The 22,759-nt window shown below is 38.0% G+C and overlaps 1 protein-coding gene and 1 pseudogene across 1 annotated transcript in view; both read right to left on the bottom strand.

The window, feature by feature from the left end:
• The window catches only part of Ect3 (Ectoderm-expressed 3), a 60,324-nt gene extending 51,342 nt beyond the window's left edge, over positions 1 to 8,982 (bottom strand). Inside the window, exons 1-3 of the mRNA XM_083135292.1 lie at positions 8,882 to 8,982; positions 6,365 to 6,528; positions 2,194 to 2,344 (exon numbers count right to left, since the gene is read on the bottom strand). Coding sequence (XP_082991418.1) covers positions 2,194 to 2,344; positions 6,365 to 6,528; positions 8,882 to 8,932 — 366 coding nt within the window. The 5' untranslated portion in view covers positions 8,933 to 8,982. The remainder of the gene's footprint in view (positions 1 to 2,193; positions 2,345 to 6,364; positions 6,529 to 8,881) is intronic.
• A 5,522-nt stretch (positions 8,983 to 14,504) lies between these two features.
• LOC145998744 (ubiquitin-like modifier-activating enzyme 1 pseudogene) lies at positions 14,505 to 17,972 on the bottom strand (annotated as a pseudogene).
• Between the last annotated feature and the right edge of the window lie 4,787 nt (positions 17,973 to 22,759).

The raw sequence follows: 22,759 nt of genomic DNA, 5'->3' as shown, positions 1-22,759 counted from the left end.
TGTTGCCAACACCATTACAGAAACTCTCTCAAGGAAAACAAAATTAATAAATAAATAAGTAAATAAATAAAAATGATGAAAGGGGAAAGGTTACCAAAGAGGATATTACTTGCAAGAATGTATTCAGGTAAGGAGAAACAACCTAAACTGAGATGCTTAGACGAAGCGAGAAAGGGCCTTGGAAAGATTAGAATAAGGAGATGTGAGGAGATAAGGAACAGCAAAGAACGGAGGCGTACTACATCATTGAAGGCCAAAGTTCTTAAAGGGTTGTGAAGTCAAATTTTGCGTAAGCAATCTTCTTGCTATGCTTTGAAATTTTAAACAAAAATTGCTACTATTGTAACTACTGTACGTCAGTGTTGATCAAATTACGCATGCACTCATGTCGTGGTCAAGGATAATGTGATAAGAATCTGCAAATATCTGATTTTATTTTTCAACCTATCAGAATCTATTATAGAGATAAGCGAAATAATAACACTGTTCGATAAGTGGTAATTGAGTTCCGATGAGGTATGAGATTTTCATTAACAGTCGATTTTGAGGACTTGAAACTGATTAGGGAAACTTAGAAAACCCAACCTGCACGGTCAAGGTCGTATCTATGCTCTTTCTACAAATACAACTGGCGAAATTTGACAAGTGGCTAAAACATCCACGGTGATTTTGCACAATTTGATTTGAGATTGTAATCTATTACAAGAGTTGGGAGAGTTCTGAAGATGCTTTTCCAAACGTCAATTGAGCAAGGACTCGAAGGGAAGTTTCAAGCAGTCAATGTAGTATTTGGAAACCCACATTTTAAAAGTAAATGAATTATAATTGCTGAGAAAGTAACTCTATCACTGTTACAGTTACTTTTTTTTTTAAATGCAACTGGGTTTGAGTTAACGTTATTTTAAGAAAAATACCTGTAAGTTATTTGTGCAGTTATAATATTCAAGATGATCTACAACTCACAGGAGGCTTTGCATGTATTGATATCAAGTGGTCTATCTTTTCTTCTTTGAATTAGCATTAACTTTCTTTACTCCTATAATAAACTTCATTAGTTTAAATATGACAATATGGAAGTAAGATTTCAAGGTATGCAGATATACTTGAAAAATCGCGTGACTTAAAATATTTGCTCGTAATAGATGTTTACATGACGATTAAATCTTGGTTCTAACATTATTTGTTTATTACTGTTGAAATGTACAAAAAAGAAACCGTTACCAGGCACGTATCTAGAAAAATATTTTGGGAAAGGTCAGAAGCAAACGAGTCAGAAATGTAATAATAATTATTATTTAATATAAATGTTTATAATTAATATAATTTACAGCTCATTTATAATAATAATTGAGGGGATCAGGGTAAAGAATGGTAAGCGACATTTTGGTCATTATTGAGTTTATTAAACAGATACTGTAGATAAATTGTTTCCGTGTTATGTTTACAGAAGCATTCAATGAGTCCAATGCAAATGACATTACTTGGCAGTTACAGGCGATAATTGAAAGATGATTCCTTTTACTTTGTAACTCAATAATGAACAAAATTTCCCTTACCATGTTTTACCCCCATAGAGAAAAATACAGTGTAAAATTGGAGATATAACAGCACGTATTCGTCATCTAGCTAATGTGTAGTGCACTAAATTGTAAAAAACAAAACAAAAAAAAACAAACAATAATATTAATTTAACAACCAAAAAGGATGTTAGGTCGAGTTCATGAAAGTAAAATTCCTTAAAAGCAGTAATGTGCATAAATCTTCATAGGTAGTGTTAATTCAAAGTCGTATGATCCTAATCCTTATCTTCGTGAAAGTTCGTTAGAAATTTCTTTTTAAAAAACTTTGATTTTACAAGAAATGCTAAACATGAACCTGGTACGTTTTAGGGGGAGTTTCTGACCCCTTGGACCGCCCTCTATAAATAACTTACAGCAACTAGTTATAGTAACCGTTACTCGAAAAAAGTAACTCTTACTTGTAATAAGTAAACTGTTGCTTTAAAAGATTGGATTTCAGGGATCTGATCACTTTCGTGTGGTGAATTAACAATCTATTTTTCGTCATATACATGTGTGTGTGTGTGTGTATGAGAGAGAGAGAAAGAGAGAGAGAGAGAGAGAGAGAGAGAGAGAGAGAGAGAGAGAGAGAGAGAGAGAGAGAGAGAGAGAGAGAGAGAGAGAAATAACTTACCATTTCTCTTTCTCCGCAGATGTAGGGCCCCACCCTCAAGATGACCAGCAGGCCTGCTTCGCTGGCTAAGGTCACATAGCGTTCGAGGTCTAGGTCACCCGAGAAGTCGTAGGTGCCTGGTTCGAGCTCATGCTGGCTCCATTCGACGTACCTACGCGGGAAGAAACAAACTCATGAATTATCTAAGGGGATGTAATTAGATTAGTACACATAGAAAAAAAAGCTTGCTTTTTAAGAAATAACTGTTTTGGTAACCAAACCCTTGCTACTATTACTTTTGCTGTTGGATGCACGTTAGCTCTAGCTAGCTGTTATGCTACCATACCATTGGTGGTCATATATAATACTCCAACACCATTTCACCGACCACCGTGGCGGAGTGGTTAGCCTAGCGCCCTACGACGCCACGAGTTCCGGGTTCGAATACCTACATGGGTGTTCTTTGTGAATGTTTCTTCATCAATTTCATCATATCATCACTCATCCTCATCGTCGCGATTAGCCAGAAATGGCATAAAAACGGCATGGAATAACCTAACTCAATCAATCCGACGCATTTTGTATCTTCTCTTTGTTACACATTTTTTTTTGGATCTTCCCCCTCCCCCTCTAGAAAAATCCTGGGCACGAGCCTGATAACGCAATTGAAGAAAATGAGACCGAAGACTGTAAGACAAGCATTCTACGCCAGGACGCGAGGAAGAGCGCTGGGTAAATACCGTGCGTCCATTTCGATCTTCAGCCGAGAGATCGGGAGAAGCGTGGCGGGCGGCGCTTACGGAGATGTCGACATTTGCGGCCTGTAATGCTCGCTTATTTTTATGGACATATGCAGACATTTATATAAATATTGCAAAACGAGCACTAACCTGTGTTACAAGAGTTGTTCAAAGTGATGTCCACCTACATTCACACAATCCTGGCATCGTTTGATGAAATTTTGATACACACGCAAAAGTTCTTCTTCCGTGATTCTTCCAAGTTCTGCCCTTATATTGTCTTTTAGTTCGTCGATGCTATGAGGGTTATTTCGGTAGACTATTTTTTAAGGTTCCCCACAAATAATAGTCACATACGGTAAGATCTGGCGAACGTGAAGACCATAAACCTCTAGAAATTATTCTGTCATCAAACACCTTCCTTATAGCGTCCAAAGAATCAGCGGCGGTATGGGCTGTGGCTGAATCTTGTTGAAAATACCCATATCGTCCCTCATTATCTGATAACAACTGAAAAAACGGCGCGAGTATTTGTGTGCGGTACCTCTCTGAATTTATTGTGTCTTCAAAAAATATAGGCCCTATTATTCTTTTTGCACTTACAGCAAACCACACACCAATTTTTGAATCATGTAACGGAACTTCGTGTATTATTCGTAGATTTTCAGTGCTCCATTATCTATTGTCCTGTGAACAAACATGACCACGCAAGTGAAACCATGCCTCATCCGAAAAAAATATTAACTGTGGATCAACAATACCATCTACAATATTCTGCAAAACCCAATTACAGAAATTTACTCTACTTACGTTGTCAGTGGGCCGTAATTCTTGCACTATAGAAACTCTGTACGGTTTTAAATTTAGTAGCTTAGTGGTTGGATGTGCTGATGATTTTGACACGCCCATATCCTGTGAAACACGGCGTAAAGGTTTGTTTGGAGAACGTTCTAACGCTGCACCAATTTCATCGAGTTTTGCTTCGGTTGGAATCCGTCGTTTTTGCTTAGGTGTTTTACAATTTAACGATTCAGTTTCTCGTAATTTAAGGACAAGATGTCTAACCGTATCTCTATGTAGAGATGAAACGCCTGTGAATTTTTGTACAAATTGCCTACACACGTCTCGACACGAGTATGTTTTCATGTAAGTGTCATACATAAAAATTCTTTGTCTACGAGGGGGGGGGGGGCTGATAAGTTCTCGGCCTGACCCCCTTCCGCATATGTCATCCTGAAATCATGCATTGCATTTGAACCAATGATCTTTTGGAAGTTTAACTGCCAACTGGGATGATCGTATCACTAACGGTTTTTCATTTACAGGCCATTGATTGAAGCATGGTGCAGCCAAATGTGGAATTTACCAAGGAGGAGTTGCGAGGTGTCATTAAGTTGTTCTTCCTGTAACAGAAGTCGCCGAAGGAAATCCATGGTTGCATGCTAGACACATTGGGTGTACATTGACCTTCACACTCCACTGTGAAGAAATGGTGCTCAAACTTTAAGCGTGGTGATTTTTCCACAGAAGATGGTGAAAGGTGTGGGAGGCCAGTGCCAGTGTCAACTCTGGAGAAAGTGGATGAGGTTCATGACCTGATTTTGAATAACAGACGAATTTGACTTCAAGCGATATCTGAGACCTTGCACATATCCAAAGAACGTGTCTGGTCAATAATCCATGATCAGTTGGACATGCACAAGTTTTTCGCGAAATGGGTGCTTAAACGTTTGAACGCCGATGAGAAACGCAAACGTGTGGCATCTTCTCAGGTGATTTTGCGGTATTTTGCGAACTCTAAGGACGATTTTTTGTATCGGCTTGTTACCCAGAATGAAATTTGGTTCCACTACTTTGATCCTAAGACCAAACAGTAATCATGCGAGTGGCCTCTCAGGATCTCCCAGGCCAAAGAAATTCAAAGCACAGAGGTTCGCAGGTCTGCTTGCCTCAATATTCTTGAATAAGGATGGTGTTTTGTTATCAGACTACCTTCCAAACGGACAAACCATACATAACATCAGAGTATTACTGCAGCCTTCTGGCTAAGTTAAAGGACTCTATTAAATAAAAGCGGCGGGGAAACTTAAGAAGAAGTGTGTTGTTTCTGCAGGACAATGCTCCCGTTCACAAGGCTCTGGAAGAACAATGGACTTTCTGAAGGACCAAGGGTTTCAGTGCATTGACCACCCACCTTACTCACCAGACCTTGCGCCCTCTGATTATTATCTCTTCCCTAGACTGAAAAAAGTTCTGAAAGGACAGAAATTTAGAAGTGATAACGAGGTTATAGCAGCTGCCGAACAGTTTTTTGGAGACCAGGAGAAATCCTTTTTCTTTTCGGAGGGGTTAGAGAAGTTGGAACAACAAAGTGCCAAGTATGTAGACCTTCGGGAAGAATACGTTGAAGAATAAGTAACCTAGAATAACACTCTTGCGCACAGTACGAAATTAACACGCTCTTGGTTTACATCTGCTCGCCACTATATTCCCAGCTCTGTCTTCATCTAGTCGCGAAGAAACCATTGACTTTTAACGGTTTCCTCTGCAGCGTAATCTTGATACAGTGTTGCACATTCGAAACCTCGAAATGATTCCCATCGACACAAAACTCTTTCAAGGATATAAACTTAAGCAGGATGTTACTGGTCAAAACTATGATTAAAATGTTTCATTATCTGTGGCTCTAACATCGTTTCTAAAGCGTATTTTTTGTGTATATAAGGGCAGAACTTGGATGAATTACAGATGATGAATTGTAACACAGGTTAGTGTTCGTTTTGCAATATTTATATAAATGTCTGGATATGTCCATAAAAATAAGCGAGCTTTACAGGCCGCAAATGTCGGCATCTCCGTCAACGCCGCCCGCCACGCTTCTCCTGATCTCTCGGCTGAAGATCGAAATGGACGCACGTATTACCCACACACAAACGTACTTCTCAAGTTCGAATTATAATTGTTTTAAGGCATATAATTAACAATATCTTTGAACATTTTTATTGCATTACGCAATTGCTAAAAACGAGGAAAAGAAACATGTTGAAACATCAAACTGAAACGTGCGAGCTTGCGTGTGAGTGAAATTTACCAACGCAGTGTTTCTACGATCCTGCGAGCGGAAGTGACAAAGTTTGATTCAAGTATTCAAGGTCCCAACAGTCGGAAGAGTTCACTGGAAATGTACTGAGAAAGATTGTCTCATTGGAAAATTATCAAAAAGTATATTTCAAATTGTTTTGGGTAATTTTTACCCATAATCGTGTTCTTACGAGTTAAACTGTAGTCCCAGTCCCGTTTAGCCTATCTGAGCACAAAGTAGACTTTAAACAAGCTTTGACAGAGGCAGAAAAGTCACACAAAATCTCATACACATAGGAAAGTAATAAAAATTGCCAGGTTAAAAATGTAAATATGTAATCTTATAAAAAATACTTGTTAACGAAACTTACGTTGTGACAGCGTTGAGACCAGCAGCCCTAACTTTCTTCAGCCTGTCCTCCCAGTAGACAGATGGGATCCGGAAGTAGTGAACGGATCCGGAAACGTATCGGAACGGTTCTCCGTCTAATAAGAACTGGTCGTTGTCATAGTCAATAAGGAATTCTCTGCACAACTAAAAGAGAAGCACAAGTAAAAGCAGTTTTCGAAATTATTTTGTTGTTATAAACTTAGATTTACCAGATAAACGTACCTTAGGGAGATAGGTGTATTTACAATGGATTATTCTTCTGGGTAGAGGCATGATTGATCGATTGAGTTGGTGTTTTAAGCCCACTTTATGCACAGTAAGGCTAATCGGGACTGGACAGTTTAAAATGGGATCCAAACCACTGCGCATGTGCCTCCACCGGGTATCGAACCCGGGACCCCTTGATTACAAGGCAACGACGCTAAAACTGCGTCATCGGGGAGTCCAGGTAGATATATGGTTCATATCTTCATCATTCATCCTTCTCATCGCGGTTAACCAGCACGGTGCTAAAATTACCATGATACGTAGTGGTAACGTTGTATGTAGCCTTGTAATCAAGGGGTTCTAGACCAGTGAGGCAAAGAGTGGTTCGGATTCTACTTTACACGGCAGGTTCAGTCCCGATTAGCCTATCCGTGCACATAGTGGAGTTAAAACAAACTTCGACAACTGATTATTTTGCTTTGATTTGCGTCGCTGTTTTCCACGTTTGGCTAATCACAAGGATGATAATAAATCACGATATCAAACTGATGAAGGGAGATTCACAAAGGAACTCTCATCCCCAAAGTCAAGACCCGAACCTGGATTCTTCGTTGACGAGATAATTTATCGACTTCTGAACGTACTAGGCCACAAACCTATACGGAATCCAATGCATTCATACACGGGAGAGTTTTTGTGCGCTTTTATTTAATTGGAACACAACAGGAGCATGCCCAATTACAGTGTTCAATATGGAATGACAACATTACACCTCACCTGTAGTTCACAGTAGCTTCATTCTTAAGGTATCGGCGACTATTAATGGTACACCCTGTACTTTTCTTCTCTTAAGTACCTATCAGGCAATGGAAACGAAGGCGAGAGAGGGGAGCAACATCAAGACTGAGCAACATAGGGCGAATAATTAATAGTGGCCGATACTTCAAGAATGTATTAGTGGGTTACAACCGTGGGAAATGTCTTTTTGAAAAAGGAAAAGAAAGGGAATGACTAACCTGTAGCTAAAGGCAAAGAAAAACCAAACAGAAACTGATTTTGATCTCAGAAAGACAATTTTAATAATCTTTTCTTTGCTCAGTGCACTTCGTTTGTTATTGCTCAAAGAATTTCAAAAAGGCTGTAGGTAACTCAACAAATATTCATCGGTTAGTATTGTGTCGTCTCTTAGTGTTCATGATCTCTTCCGTTATTCATGTTAGCACAGTGCATGTTAAAGTATATGCTACATGTAATCAAGGGGTCCTGGGTTCGATCCCCGGTGGAGTCACATTGCGTATATCCCACTGCATGTCCAGTGTCGATTAACCTGAGTATGAAGTGGACTTTAATCAAATTTTGAATTTATACAGCATACAACTCATTACATATTTTGAATCTCATCCTTATTTCTTGCACCTGATAATCTAAAATTCATTATTCAAATTTGGACCTAATATGCTGAGTTAGAATGTGTCATTTGTTAGCTACACTGGATTCCTTCTGATATTTTTCAAAATCATATACTAACAAGACGTTGCAATTAACACAATTGTGAAATTTCTATATATCATTGCAAATTCTCAACAAACAATGCGAAACTCTCGTTTCCGCACAATACTGTTTCAATATCACTTTAGAATATTTAATACGAAATTGTTTTATAATTATTTGGTCCACGACCGTTTCGTTAACTTTCAAATCACGAGCTACACAACCAATGATCTTGGGTCCGAATCCTGATCAGTCATGATTATGTGAAAGCAGTAGACTTTTCCGATGGCATACTGGTAATGTTGTTGCCTTGTAATCAAGGGGTCCCGAGTTTGATACCTGGTGAAGCACATAGAGGTTCGGATTCCACTTTAAACTGTAGGTCCAGCCCCGATTGGCCTATCTATTCATGGACTTAAAACAAACTTTTACGGTTAACATAGCAGTAAAAGTAGGTGACCTATCACATGCAAAAACTTATCAGAACATTTATCGTTATATTTGTGACGAATAATAGGTTATTGTATGTCATTAAGTGTGTACAAAAAATAAAGGAGAACCTACTCGATGGCGTAATGGTAGTCAAGGGGTCCAGGTTTAGATCTCCGGCACAATGGTTCAGATGTCACTCCGGTCTGATCATCAAGTGGAAACGAAACAAGTGAAAAATAAGGAAACGTTAATTAATTCAGTTTCTGTCTTGTACAATTATTAACTGACATTATTTAAAGAGGCGGTGTATTTAGTGAATCTCGGAAAAAGTACAAGAAAAAAAAATAATAATAAAAATGCAACTAACCGCTGCAGAGAAGCACGTTCCGAGAATGAAAATCGCCGACCACTTCGTCATCTTGTGGCATCCGTCCTTCGACTGTTGAAGATGGGTTTTTATACGCTTATTTTATCAACCTGTGTGACGTAACAGCCCTTGCCTCAAGCGACGATGCTTCGCTCGTTCAAAGACTCCCAGCAAACAATGGAACAACTTCTCTTGTCTTCATTTACATCCACAGTGTTATCGAAACTGGTTGAACTCTCCATTAAAGATTTCCTAACGTATAGAGTTTGGAATAGTCCTTTCACACATTTAGTATTGAACCTCCAACTGATTCTTCCACGTGAAAAATGAAGCTCTTCTTTGCTCATCTATTCCATGGTAGATTTCACAGATATCTTGTTTCTTCTTCCTTGCACCAGTATATGATACGTATATTTGTAGCCCGTTTCAAGAAAGCACGACAAGGCTGCAAGATGGTGAAAACTGGCTTATCACAACTTGTTTTTTTGCAACTGTTTCACAGGATTATCTATTCACAAACCTCACCAAAGGTAGTCTATATTTTCTTGAGTAGAAAGTTGTTTATTGCATTATAATTAATAACAACAGAAATGAAATGTGCAGTGTTGTGCATAATTATTATCAGGAAATTTCACTCATGTCCATTCGTTTTTTTTTTCGCAGCGTGAGGTTCAAAAATTGAAACGAAATACCAACAAAGCTACTGACAACCATTATCGTAGATTTGCATTCCTAGAATGCAAGAGATAGCAACTTACAATTTACCTCGTAATATTTACACATCTCACTGTACGAGAACAATGCACCAAACCTACGGCCAGAACATTTAAGTGCAGGTGAGGGAGGGGAATTAATGTGTTTTTCTGAGCAATCATTTTTAGAAAGTACATTATGGAAAATAAAAGATAAACCTTGCTGTACTTCTGTAGCATACCGATACTTTAAGTCCCATTAACATCGTAACGGTAATATTTATTTTCTTACAAAGCTTCGAAAGCATTTGTATTATCGCACAGACCCGGCCTGTTTCTAATGAATGGTCCAAATAGTAATCACTAGTAACGTTTAATAAATCTACTACTTATTGTTCTTTAAGTTTCCATGACCGAGCACATCATATTTTTTTTTGGATTGGTGTCTTGGCCAATATTAATGTTATGCTTGGTCTTCCATCCATTTCATCTAATTATCCTTCATCTTGTGGTTGCGATTAGCCACACAAGATAGAAATTTGTCTTTTAATAACTGACACGGGACATTGGATTTGATTCCCGATGTTGCACCTTTCAGCAGTTCTGGCCCCACTTCAAACTGTAGACCCAGTCTGAATTAGCCTATCAGTGCAAGGAGCAGAATAAGAATAAACTCAACTACCCATCTCAACTCTTCTTGTCCAACAATCCCAAATATATACTGCTGAACAATGAAAACCGGACACTTTAATATTTGACATCTGAATTGCAATAACAGCTCGCAGGTATATTCCAGAACGTTCGGCAGATCATGTAGTACCATATGCACCATTCATAGGCTCGGACTTTGTTTATGCATTCGTACTTAATTCAGTTTCTGCAACATTTAGTTAGCCCTTGTACCAGAGCTTTTATCGACCCATTGCGTTATCACAAAAAATGCAAGTGTCCGGTTTTTTTTGTCCAGCAGTATATATTTTCTCTTATATCCCATTGTACGATTTTTATTTAAATGAATAGGAATAATCATTGAAGGCCTCGCGCAAGATAAAAATACTTATTGTTTGTGTACGGTTTGTTACGAGTTTATAGGACGCTGTACTTCCAATTAGCAACTAATCTTATTTTTTCTGATTCTATGGATAAAACTATCGAAAATTACTGAAATGATATTCTAAACAAAGCACTACAAAAAATCTAGTTAAAATATTTTAATAAAAATAACTAGCATACTAATACTCAAAAGCGCCGACTTGGGGGGGGGGGGATAAGGCACATTCTGCACCCCTCAAATTCACGTACAGGGACAGATATTGTATACCCCTCAAATATTTTAAGTTGACTGCTTAATATTAATATATTATTCGTTAAATTAGAATTAAATCAAGAAGTATTGAATATATATCTGTACTTTCATATGAAAGAATGTAAATCCACTATTGCGCCAAAATTAAATGAAAAGTAATCAAAAGAGAATTACGATGAAGAATGTGATTGGATATGATTAAAAAATGCTTGTTTGATAGGTAAAGTAATAGTTTGGCGTTGAACACCTCTCTCTCTCTCTCTCTCTCTCTCTCTCTCTCTCTCTCTCTCTCTCTCTCTCTCTCTCTCTCTCTCTCTCTCTCTCTCTCTCTCTCTCTCTCTCTCTGTCCCTACAAGAACCTAACCACTGGCCATAGAATATGATCTTATCAGAAGCAGCTCAAGGATGCATTGTGGTGTTACTCGTTATATCTGTGTTTTTTCTTATTGTGATTATTGTACTGGGTCAACCTGATTATTTAATCTCCAAGTTACGTACACGACATTTAAATTTATCTTTTTCTTTTAAACTAATGTTATTCTTCTCGCGTATAATCGAAACTCTGGGAGATGATAACGCATTGTGAAACACCTTTGGACCGAAAATACTCATCTTCACAGGCAAGATAAAAAATCATCTTTAATTTTCTTCTCCCTTGACTTCTATTACTCAGTGGCGGATCCAGAAGTTACAGTTGGGAGGGGTGAATTTCAGTTGGGTACCTCACCTCACCGAGAATCAATTCTAAGTTATACTTTCATTGTTTTGTATAAACAATTATTATAAACAGGAACGAAGTTGATTTCCATGTTTAAATGGGATATAGGGTTCGAATAGATAATTATTATTATATTTCGTTATCAAAACTCTTGAGTTTCATCCCGTTTGGAGGCATTGGTTTAGATCCAAATTTAAATTGTTAGTCCAGTTCCGATTAGCCTATCATGAGCATAAAGTTAATTTAAAGCAAACTTTAAGACATATTCTTACAGAACATTTGAGTCTTCAAAAATATTTATATAATAATATATCCAAAAACGTGCCAATTGGGAGGGGCGATCGCCCGTCCGTACCACCCTCCCGTGGATTCGCGTCAGCTATTACCGTGAACTTTGTATTCTAATGGTGACATGGTTTCCTCGCTATGGAGAGACATTGCCAAATTTTATCACCTTTTCATAAGGTGGCCAGCTTTTTTAAAACAACAGAACGGAACATTTTTCATGTTTTCCTGAAGGAAAAACTGGACGATAAAATGTACATATTTTAATATAAAAACTGTTTCGCCATAAATATTTATGTTTGGCCCTCGGTTTGTTCTTCCCACAGAGAAGGGCCTCCCTCCACGATGGTGCAGTGGTAGCGTCGTCGCCTTGTAATCAAAGGGTTCGATACCGGTGGAGGCACATCGCAGTTCGGATCCCACTTTAAACTGTAGGTCCAGTGCCGATTAGCCTTACTGTGCATAATGTAGACTTAGAGCACCAACTTAATGAATCAATATTCTTCCCAAAGCAACAAAAGTCGGTACATCAATCGCTTCTTATGCTCCCACATAGTTGCAGTGCAGTGGTGCAAACCTCAAATATAAACCGCGCTGCAGTTAGATGTGAATGAATATTACTATGCTATAGTGTATATTGTTATAGTAATCCTATGCCGATAAGTCATTGTCACAAAAAGGTCATTTTGGCGTTCCGTTTTACGTTAAAAAAAATCAGGACAAATACTTTTTTTTTTTTAAAAAAAAAAAGAGACTGTCTGGTCACCTTACTTTTTCATAATTTACTTTGCAGATAAGACGTACAGTGCATTTTCTGGGGTGTCGTTCACAGGAATATGCTCACCAGCATGGCCACTCACAGCCACAATGCAACGGTTTGTGACGTAGGCAAACCACACCTACGTATTTCGTTAGCAATGAACACGCATGTACCGAATTTGCATTTCATCAGCAATAAATGTAATTTTCGAAAGAAAAAGGAGCAAAATATATATTCTGGTGATATTTATTGTGTAAGGACAGTGTCTGTGGCGCAGTGGTCAGCGTATGACTCAATGAATCCAGAGGTGCCTGGTTCGAGCCCTGTGTATCGTGTTTTCCCATCCATGATCTCTTCATTCAACCTCATTTTCGTTATATAACTCAAGAGGTACAAATTCGACGTAAAATAACCCAAAGATAGAGAAATAGAGTGTGAAAACAAGAAAGAAAAATGAATTAGATACATTAAAATAACATAGATTCCAATGGTAAACAAAATAGTTCAGTGCACTTTCAGTTTGTATTCGATATATATTTATAATCAATTTTTATATATTTTAAAAAGTATGGTTTACATGAATCGTGTTTTTTTTAAAAGAAAGTTCACCAATCATATTGAGGCGAACTGTCTATATCGAAGAGTTATAGTCGGTTTGTCCATACACATGAACTATACATAATTCAGTACTATTTTAATGTTATTGATCGTCGATCTTTATTAGCATTCAGTCTTAATTGTATATTGTCCATTGTCTAATTTACCATTCTAACACTATCATTCGTAAACTACAACTAACGATAGTGGAATGAAGTATTCGTGGTCTTCATTGAAGGTACTATCACAGATTATGCAACATCTCAGAAAGATCTCTGGACGTAGCAAGTTTGAAGCTTGTATTACGAGATGGAAGAAAACAACAATACAGGTGCAGAAATGGTTTTAACTCGTGCAAACAGAAGGGAAACATGTTCTATTCTATTTCCGGTTTCTGTTACTCCGCTTAATCTCCTTATTACGTTCTAGAAGGCATTAACCTGTGACAGGTATCACGTGCTGCAGTTACGGACAAACGACCTCATTTGATAGCAATGACATAGCCTATCTTACTGGAAGAGGAGGTCTTTTGCAGAAGGTATTAGGCTACTGATTAAAAAAAAGTATTATCATACTTATTATTATTATTTATTAATAACTATTTACAAACTAATAAAAATAGAACAATTTTATGCCAAATTGATTATTATTATTTTGCATCCTTTGGAAAACCATGCTACTTGTTCCAGCATAACAGTTTCCCATTATTTTTTGTTACATTGTACTGAAATGTATAGTTATTATATTTCGTTATTAACTTTTACATATACACCTTGTTGAGATGCAAGCTTTAAAAGTTACGGTCAATTTTACTCATAAAGTTTATGTTGTGTGTCCTCTCCCAGAAAACTCTTCCTTTTGTAATTTTGCAAACTGTGGACACTATTCTTGGTGTAAATTGTAGAATATGAAACATAACCTGGTTCCTGTATGTTATACTCATTATTTTTCGATATAAAACAGTTTTTACTTTACTTTGGGATATAAAAAGGAAGTGAAAAAAGAGAAAATCTAAACTTACTATGAGTTTCCTTTCATCAACCATGCTCTTCATTTATTTTTTATTTTTTCAAAGTGTCTTCAAAGTAAATACTACATAAAGAGTCGACATCTGCTGGTAAGAAATCCTCGCCACAAAGAACTTAAATCCTTTTGTTCAATGTGTTTGAAGTAATGCGTATTAAAAAGAAAAAAAAACTACCGTGATGGCTAATCACTACATAATCATTATTACATATTTTCTTGTAGCTAATGATAAACAAGTTACTGAGGAAATTAAATTTATTGGCCTACGTGAAAAAATAAACACGAATTGACAAAGATTTTATAAAGTAAAAATCTAAATTTTCTGTTATTGATGTTCAATGTCTACATTAAATATGCATTAGCATGTATTTAAAGGCGTGCTATTAACACACACTACTACGATCCAGTAAAAGCTGAAAACTAAGAATAGAAGGAGCATTGATGGTGTAGTTACCGCTGGAAGTACAACAGAGTCGTTTACTTCCCTTCATACTAAATCTAGAATGTTTCAAAACACATAAAAGAAAGGGAAGTCAAATTCCAAAAGGCGCAAATTCTAACTTCTATTCAGGCAACGTATAACGCACATAAGGAACATCAATGTCATTTCCGTGCTTATCTGTGCAAAGAATGTCAAAAACAAACGATTTCACATACGGTTCTAATTTTCTTTTTAGTATTTTGGTTATAATCTGTGAAAAATTGCAATCCATTCTGTCTTGAAGTTTGTCTTCAGGTGTATAGGACGAATATAGAATGCTCACGTCGTAATTTAACATAGTGATTATTAGATTATGGTTTTTCTTGAAGTAGTCTAAAAACTGTCGAAGTGTCATTTCCCCTTGCACTTCGAACCTGTCCCACAGTGTCCAAGCTACATCGTAGTATTTTTTATACTGTGGTGGCATAGGTTCAGAGAATGCATAAAATGGCAATGCCAAGTTGATGCACCCGTTCTTGAAACGCTTTGCCGTCTTGAATCCTTGAGCGAGTTTGTATACCTCCAAAGATACCAGACCAGCTACTACAGATGTTGTCGTTGCAATAGCAGGGATTATTCTTCCCACAATTAACTTGCTTTTGTGTTTGTCCGCTGGAGGTATGTCGTAATTTGCAGCGCGAAGATTGGACGCTGCAACAATAAAATCCATATGGAAGTTGCTGTCATCATCCTTTTCGAATTCCAAAGGTTTGATTCGAAATCCATAAAGTGACTTTGATGGTGGGAGTTGTTTCACCAGTTCCTCGAACCGTCCGTCGTCCATTTCATAGTCGTTTGGCAAAACTTCAGGATCAGCATCTATGATAGATATTTTAACCCCAGACCGAGGAGAAAATTTGGATACAGAAACATTCTTAGCCATTTCAGCTATTTTTCTACGATCAGCCACTGAAGTAATACCGTAAACATCAGCTTTTAACATTGAAGCCGCAACTATGAAATCGAGATGTAGTGGATTATCCAGGGAAAACATCAGAGGACGAGGACATTTTTTGGGTCCTGACCAAAATGGTTGGCCAGTTGAAGTTATGTGACTACTAGGAAAGTTGTGGAGCAGCTGTATGATTTGATTGTTAAATTGCTCTTCCCATTCTTTGCGTGCCCACACAACACAGTCCTTGAATGTTTTCGGCCTTTCGTCCGTTAAAGCTTTCTTTATCTCTTCCAATATCTGCATTGGTTGAACTCCTGGATCTGACCTTATTTTCTGTACGAAGTGAGGATCCGTCACGTAACCTACAGCACGTTGTGGCACTTGTTTAAATTCACCTTCAAACAAATCACGTGCCCATGGTAAAGTATGCTCTATTGAATTTGGGAAGTGTTTCACTGTGCATATTGGTATACCTTTCTCTTGTTGGTCTATCGAGGAAGCATAAGATTCTGTTTGATATGGAATGATAACCTGGGTGTGACCCTTAGTCCCCAATGTTCCAGAATCTACCAAGGGTTTCAAACTGTACACACATTTACGATCCAAGTATAATCTTGCTTGAACATTGTCTAGAGCACTAACTACTCCATGTATATCTTCGAAAAATTCCTCGTCGTAGCAACTGTCAGTCTCAGGTCCTATTTGGTTGGTGTGAGCAAAGACATTCATGTGAGGGTTAATTTTCTTTACAGCCTTCACTGCTGTGGCAGATTTAGGCTGACCAATGTCCCACGGTCTGAAGAGAAACTGTCTGTTTAAGTTGGACTTCTCTATGAGGTCCATATCAGTCACCAAAACATATCCACTTTCGGAACCAACTCCCATTAAGGCGAAGTTTTTCAGCAGTTCGCATCCAATTGCACCAGCCCCAACTGTAAAATATTTCAAGGAACCTAATCTTTGCTGAAATCTCGGACCAAATATCACTGTCTGCGAGTCATAGCGATTGCCGACAGGCTTACAATTATCCTCTTTTAATTCACCTAAATCTTCAGGTAAACACTCTAATGCATCAAAGTAGAGCAATTGAAAAATCGGATGAAACTTTCCCGTAATTGCTTTCATAACTTCTTGAGCAACTATTCCTCCTATAACAGCATTCATTGGACACACATTGCCATTTGATATCTTAGCATATATGTCAAGAAGTTTGGTGTTTAATTTTTTAACCTTGTGTACATTGGCTTTGTTCACTTTTTCGGCTAAAGCAATGAAATCTGATGCATCATCTTCGTTCCAAGGTTTCGGCAACCTGCCAGTATTTTCAACGTAAGCATGAAGAGTTCGAAAAGCCAAGTGCAACTGAGGAGAGTGGTCGACTTTTGAGTAGTCCGTGATCACGAACTGTGGGTACTTGATGGTACTGGATAAGGGCAAGAAACGTACAGTTTTAGGCATCTTGACTTGAGTCACAATTCCACCGCCGATGTAATCCCTGTATGTACTTGTATCGCCGATGCTGAAAGTGTAAGGGCCTAATACTTTTACTCGTTTAGGTTCACATCCGTTCAATTCAATCATTCCCTTGATCTGACTAAAGGTAACATAATCGCCATCTTGAAGCCCGTGCATTTCTTCATCCAAACAAGTAACAATACCTTCAAATTCTTTAGAAATACTAGCTACCATAGCAGTTGCTGGATTCTCTCCATTAGTATCGGTGATAGTAAAACTATCACCAAAATCACAGAACACTTGTGCAAATAAACCTTTCGTGTCTGCAACGATGAAAGCAATTTTGTTTGAACGTGCAATATTATTTATATGTATTTGCTCAGTTAATGTGCTGTTTGTTAACACTGCAACTTCATGCTGCCTGATGAGGCCATCCGTCAATATACTGGTACTAATTTTTGTTTCTACATATGAATTCAGCTCAGCCAGACGTGAACGACATGCTTCAGCTCGGTTCTTTCCAATGTCATCCTCTGTTAAATAAAACTGAGAAGCTAAATCTGAAGCTTGACAAACTACTTCATCGTGTAATGTAACAGATTTCACGCCACCCAAAATTACATTTTTGGCTATTTCAGCACCCAGTCCTCCCAGTCCTGATATAAGAACACTTGATGAGGCCATTCGTCGCATTCCATCGTGACCAAGCACGTAAAGTTGTCTTGAGTATAATCCTTCATCGATTTTCTGCTCAGTAGCGTCTCCGTTCATGATAGACACTAATAATAAATTTAATGTATTCAAGTTTTCTTTCTTTCCAGTAAAAGTGGTTTTGGCCAGGAACACATATTTATCATGCTTGAAGAACAATTTACATTTTACATCAATAAGTACGGGCGAGATTTGTTTAATAAGGTTCAGTCACAACCCGCAGAAGTTCGTTGATTTGAAAGAAAAAGAACATTGATGTTCAAGTCTACGTCATTAATAACTAGATGGTATTTCATAAGGAAAATAGCTTGAACACCGCTTCTGTTTATTGCTTCTTGCCTCAGCTAAAGACATGTCCGTATTTAGGGGGGGGTTAGGGTTAGGGTTCAAACCCCTTTATAAGAGTTCAAACCTAGGATATCCAGCTTCGTATGCATTACATTCACTACCATTCACCCAGCGGTCGATATAGTACGTACATACATTTAACCCATATGCGGTCCTGTAAAGCACATACTTGTGTAGTGCATAGTGATTGTATATAATGCTGTTTGGTAAGTATAATAACAATATGAGCGTCGGAAAGTGGGATCGAACTGAACCTATAGAACCCCTCGCCCCGAATTGAGATCGTATATTGCAAGTTACAAAATAGCAGAACGTTTGTTAGTTTTATTGTTAATAACGAAAATAATGTCCAGTTAGTATTCGAACAGAACAACCAAAGGAAAACGGCGTTAGATCGAAAAATTGAGGTGACAATACAGGCAGCAGGTTATGTTTTACCATTTAATCCAAAGAATAACTGGTTCCACAGTTTTCAAAATTCCAAAAATTAAGTTTTATGTGAATGGCCAAACAATATAAACTTTATGACTAAATTTTATCTCTTACTTTTAAAGCTTTTTCTTGAGGTATCTAAAATTTAATAACAAAATATAATAACTGTGCATTTCAGAACACACTGCATGAAACGTAAAAATAAATAAATAAATATAAAGTAGATAGAGTTGTGCTGCCGCGGTGGCTCAGTCGGTAACGCGTCTGACTACCATGCTCAAGGTCCCGGGTTCAAATCCGGGAACTTTTCTAACGGTGGAAGCGGCCCCGGCGCCTACCCAGCGTCGAATAACATGGGTACCTGGGGGAAACCCTGGGGGGTAAAGGCGGTCAGGGGCGTGATGCTGATCACATCACCCCCACTCACGACCGGATCAAGAAAGTGTGGGGCGTTACCCCCACACCCCATATACGCCTTAATGGCGTGGTGCTATGCACAGGGGAACCACTTTACCTAGAGTTGTGCTGCATTTTCACACTTCTGATTGATAGAGTGGAAAAGTCTCCTCAAAGATATAATGACAGCACAGGAGGCGAAGTGACAGAAGGCTGTGAAATTGGAAGAGGAGTACGACAAGGATGCTGCCTATCGCCTACTTTGTTTAATATCTATTTAGAAGATATAGTGAAAAATTGTTTCCAGGGCACAGGAGGTGTCAAATTGGGAGGAAGAAGAATAAACTGCATAAGATTTGCTGATGACATGGCATTATTCGCTGAGGATGAAATAACCATAAATAGTATGTTAGAAGAGTTAAACAGCAGCTGTGAGCAGTATGGGATGAAGATTAATGTAAACAAGACAAAGGCAATGGTTATAGGACGGAAACCAAGGAATATTAATGTGAGAGCAAACAGTGAAAGAATCCAGCAAGTGGATAGCTTCAAGTACCTCGGATGCACTATAAGCAGTGACATAAGCTGCAAACAAGAAGTAAAATGAGAATCTCAATAGCAAAAGAAGCTTTCAATAGAAGAAAAAAATGTTTTTTGTGGACCCATGGACATAGGTCTAAGGAAGAGATTAGTGAAATGTTTTGTATGGAGTGTAGCACTATATGGTGCAGAAACCTGGACGTTGAGAAGAAATGAAGAGAAACGACTCGAAGCTTTTGAAATGTGGACATGGCGAAAAATGGAGCGTGTAGAATGGACGGACAAGGTAAGAAACGAAGTCGTAAAAAAGAGTTGGTGAAAAAAGATCTATACTGGAGACCATCAAGAAGAGGAAAAAAAACTGGTTAGGACACTGTCTAAGAAGAAACTGCCTGCTAAGGGATGCCTTGGAGGGAATTGTTGAAGGAGGAAAAGTCCGTGGAAGAAAGAGATATCAGCTTATGGATGATATTAAATTAACTGGGTCGTATGCTATTACGAAGCGTAATGCAGAGAATAGGGAAAGCTGGAGATTGCAGTGAAAAACCTGCCAATTAGGCAGAAAACAATGAATGAAATAATAATAATACGTTTGGAATCAATTAGTTTATTATTATGAAATTTTAATTATTATTATTATTATATAATAATTATTATTGTTATTATTTATATTATTCAAATTTCTTGCGACGCCCATGAGAAAAATTATGAGTGAACCCCTCGAAAATTTTTGCTGCCTACGGCCATGGCTAAAGATGCCGTTCTAAAAGGGTACTCAAATGACAATGTCTTCGTCACATGTGGTAGAACACCTTGAGAATTAATCGATTGTGGCCAATAGGATTTCACGACCAGTATCGCAGTCAATTTCCTGCATTGCGTAAACTGTGGTGCTTTCTTTTGTTATTTAAATATAAATTTATTTGCAACCTCTGTTCAAGATAATAAATCAGTATAATTCATAGGCGCGTGCACATCCTCTGATTGGGAAGGGGGAGGGGGGCAAAATTTTGATGAAAGTTCAATCTGTGAATGAAAAACTACATTACATCGCACTATTTACAAAGCAGGGGCGTATCTAAGTTGGGTTCGGAAACTCCGAAAACTTCATTCCTGTGTAATTCTAGGTGTAATTATATACATGTCATAGCTCTGACGCGGAAATGGAAACTCTAAGTAAAACAAAGCTGAAGCTAAACCAAATTCACGGGTCCTCTTAAACTAAACGTTTCACTACACGCGCTTTCGATTTGAATAACATTTATTGACAAATATTGGAAGGGCTCGGGTGTAGAACATCGTAAGTGACATTTTGGTCATTTCTGAGTTCATTAAGGAAAAAGGTTATGGCTGAAGCTGTAGCCTACTGTAGAAAAATTGTTTTCGTTTTTTGTTTACCAATTTCACAAGGCTTCACTGAATCCAATGCAAATTGTATGACATGGCAATTTCACTCGAAAATTGAAAGATTGCACATTTTACTTTGTAACTCAAAAATAACCAAAATGTCACTTACGATGTCTTACACCCGAGCTCTTCATTGGGTAGCATATGTAACACTGTTCGTCTAACATTAGAATGAATTTCTGCAGTATTATGAAAATATCCTATTGATCTAAGATATATAATTGTTTTTAGCTATAAAATTAATAGTTTGGTGCAACATTAAAGTTAATAGCTGCAACCTTTAGACAGAAGATTCTCTTTCTTTATTAATTTTGAAGAAAATGTAAGGTTAATTTTGAAGAATATAAAAAATATTCTGATTCGCTGTTAGTGACTGATGTTATTACTGAAAGAGATCAAGAAAATAATGTTATATCTTTTCGATTTGATGTTAATAAGTTTAGAAGTAGAGGTATGATCTTTTCATCAAATATTAATGGAAGTGAGTTTATATTGGCTAGAGGTTCGTGTCAGTATTAGTCTTCGTTCAGTTGGTGCAAGAGCTTTAAACACCACTGACACATCCAATTATATAAGCAAAATTGTTTCGAGTGAATTATTATACTGACCGGACTATACCAACCTGCTTGGTCAACTTTCTGTGCAAAAGAACAGTCGATTCTGCACGAATTTCGAACTGCAACCTTTCGACAGCTAGGCCAGCTTATTACCATGTCCCCACTTTCTTTTTCGAATAAGCTCAGTTGAACTTTTGTCTTAACATACGTTAGCAATCTTGTAATCTTGTAAATTACAAATCTACTTGCTGTTTCTTACTTGTTTATTTTACAAGCTGGAATATACTTTGAGTTCTGCAACTGAAAAATAGATTTCTGTGGTGTGTTATTCTTACTCATGTACTCTAATATGGCCCGCATACCTCATGTGTTGAAAATTCGAATTGTCATTGTTCCAGAATTGGCAACAGGCACAGCAGATTTACATTCTGGACATACCGTACTTCAAACTGAAGAGCGAATGTGCTGGACCTATCTTAACATAAATTCGTAACTAACCATTACAGCATGGTGAGCAGTGAATAAGCTCCTTTCGTTGACCTTTCATGGCCACATGAAGGCCACCGCAAGCTCTCCAGCCGCTGTGTCAACGATCTGCTCAAGGATGAAGATTGCTTCATCGCCAAGGTTGATTCTTGTGTAAATTCAATACTCTGTCGCTCAATTTTTTGTTGGTTTTGGTTTGATTGAATTGTTGTTTGAAGTTCACTTCATGCTACGCAGATTGGCTAATGGGGACTGTATCTACAGTTGAAAGTGGGATCCAAACAACTGTGCAATGTGCCTCCACAGGGCTTCGAACCCCTGACCCCTTGATTACAAGGCAACGACGTTACCAATACGCCACCAGGGAGACCCTGTTCTTTGTTAAGGACGTGTGTGCTGAAACGAAATATTGTGACTAGGTTACTCGAATAAGTAACGAGTCGCTCTGATTCCGCTCCAACTCGATATAATTTTTAATGTTTGTTTTTTAGGTTCGCTTTTCTTCCAATTGTGGTTAATTGCAACGACGAGGATGAGTGATGATATGACGAAATTGATGAAGGGATACTCGCAAAGAACGCCCATGCTCAGGCAGGGATTCGAACCCGGGACCCTTGACATAGTGGATCGACGTTAAATTTCATGCTGCCACTCTTTCCTTTCTCATTTAATAATGATCCCGGAACGCACGTATCTGGAACAATATTTGGGGAGGGGTCCGAACTAAGTGAGTCGCGGTGCTCTAGCTGGTCGGATGTCTGACTGCCACGCAGGAGACCCGGGTTC

Source organism: Lepisma saccharinum, chromosome 14 (genome assembly GCF_977018435.1).
Source record: "Lepisma saccharinum chromosome 14, izLepSacc3.1, whole genome shotgun sequence".
Taxonomy (NCBI): domain Eukaryota; kingdom Metazoa; phylum Arthropoda; class Insecta; order Zygentoma; family Lepismatidae; genus Lepisma; species Lepisma saccharinum.
The sequence above is the reverse complement of the archived record's forward strand: the minus strand, read 5'-3'. Positions and strand labels throughout refer to the sequence as shown.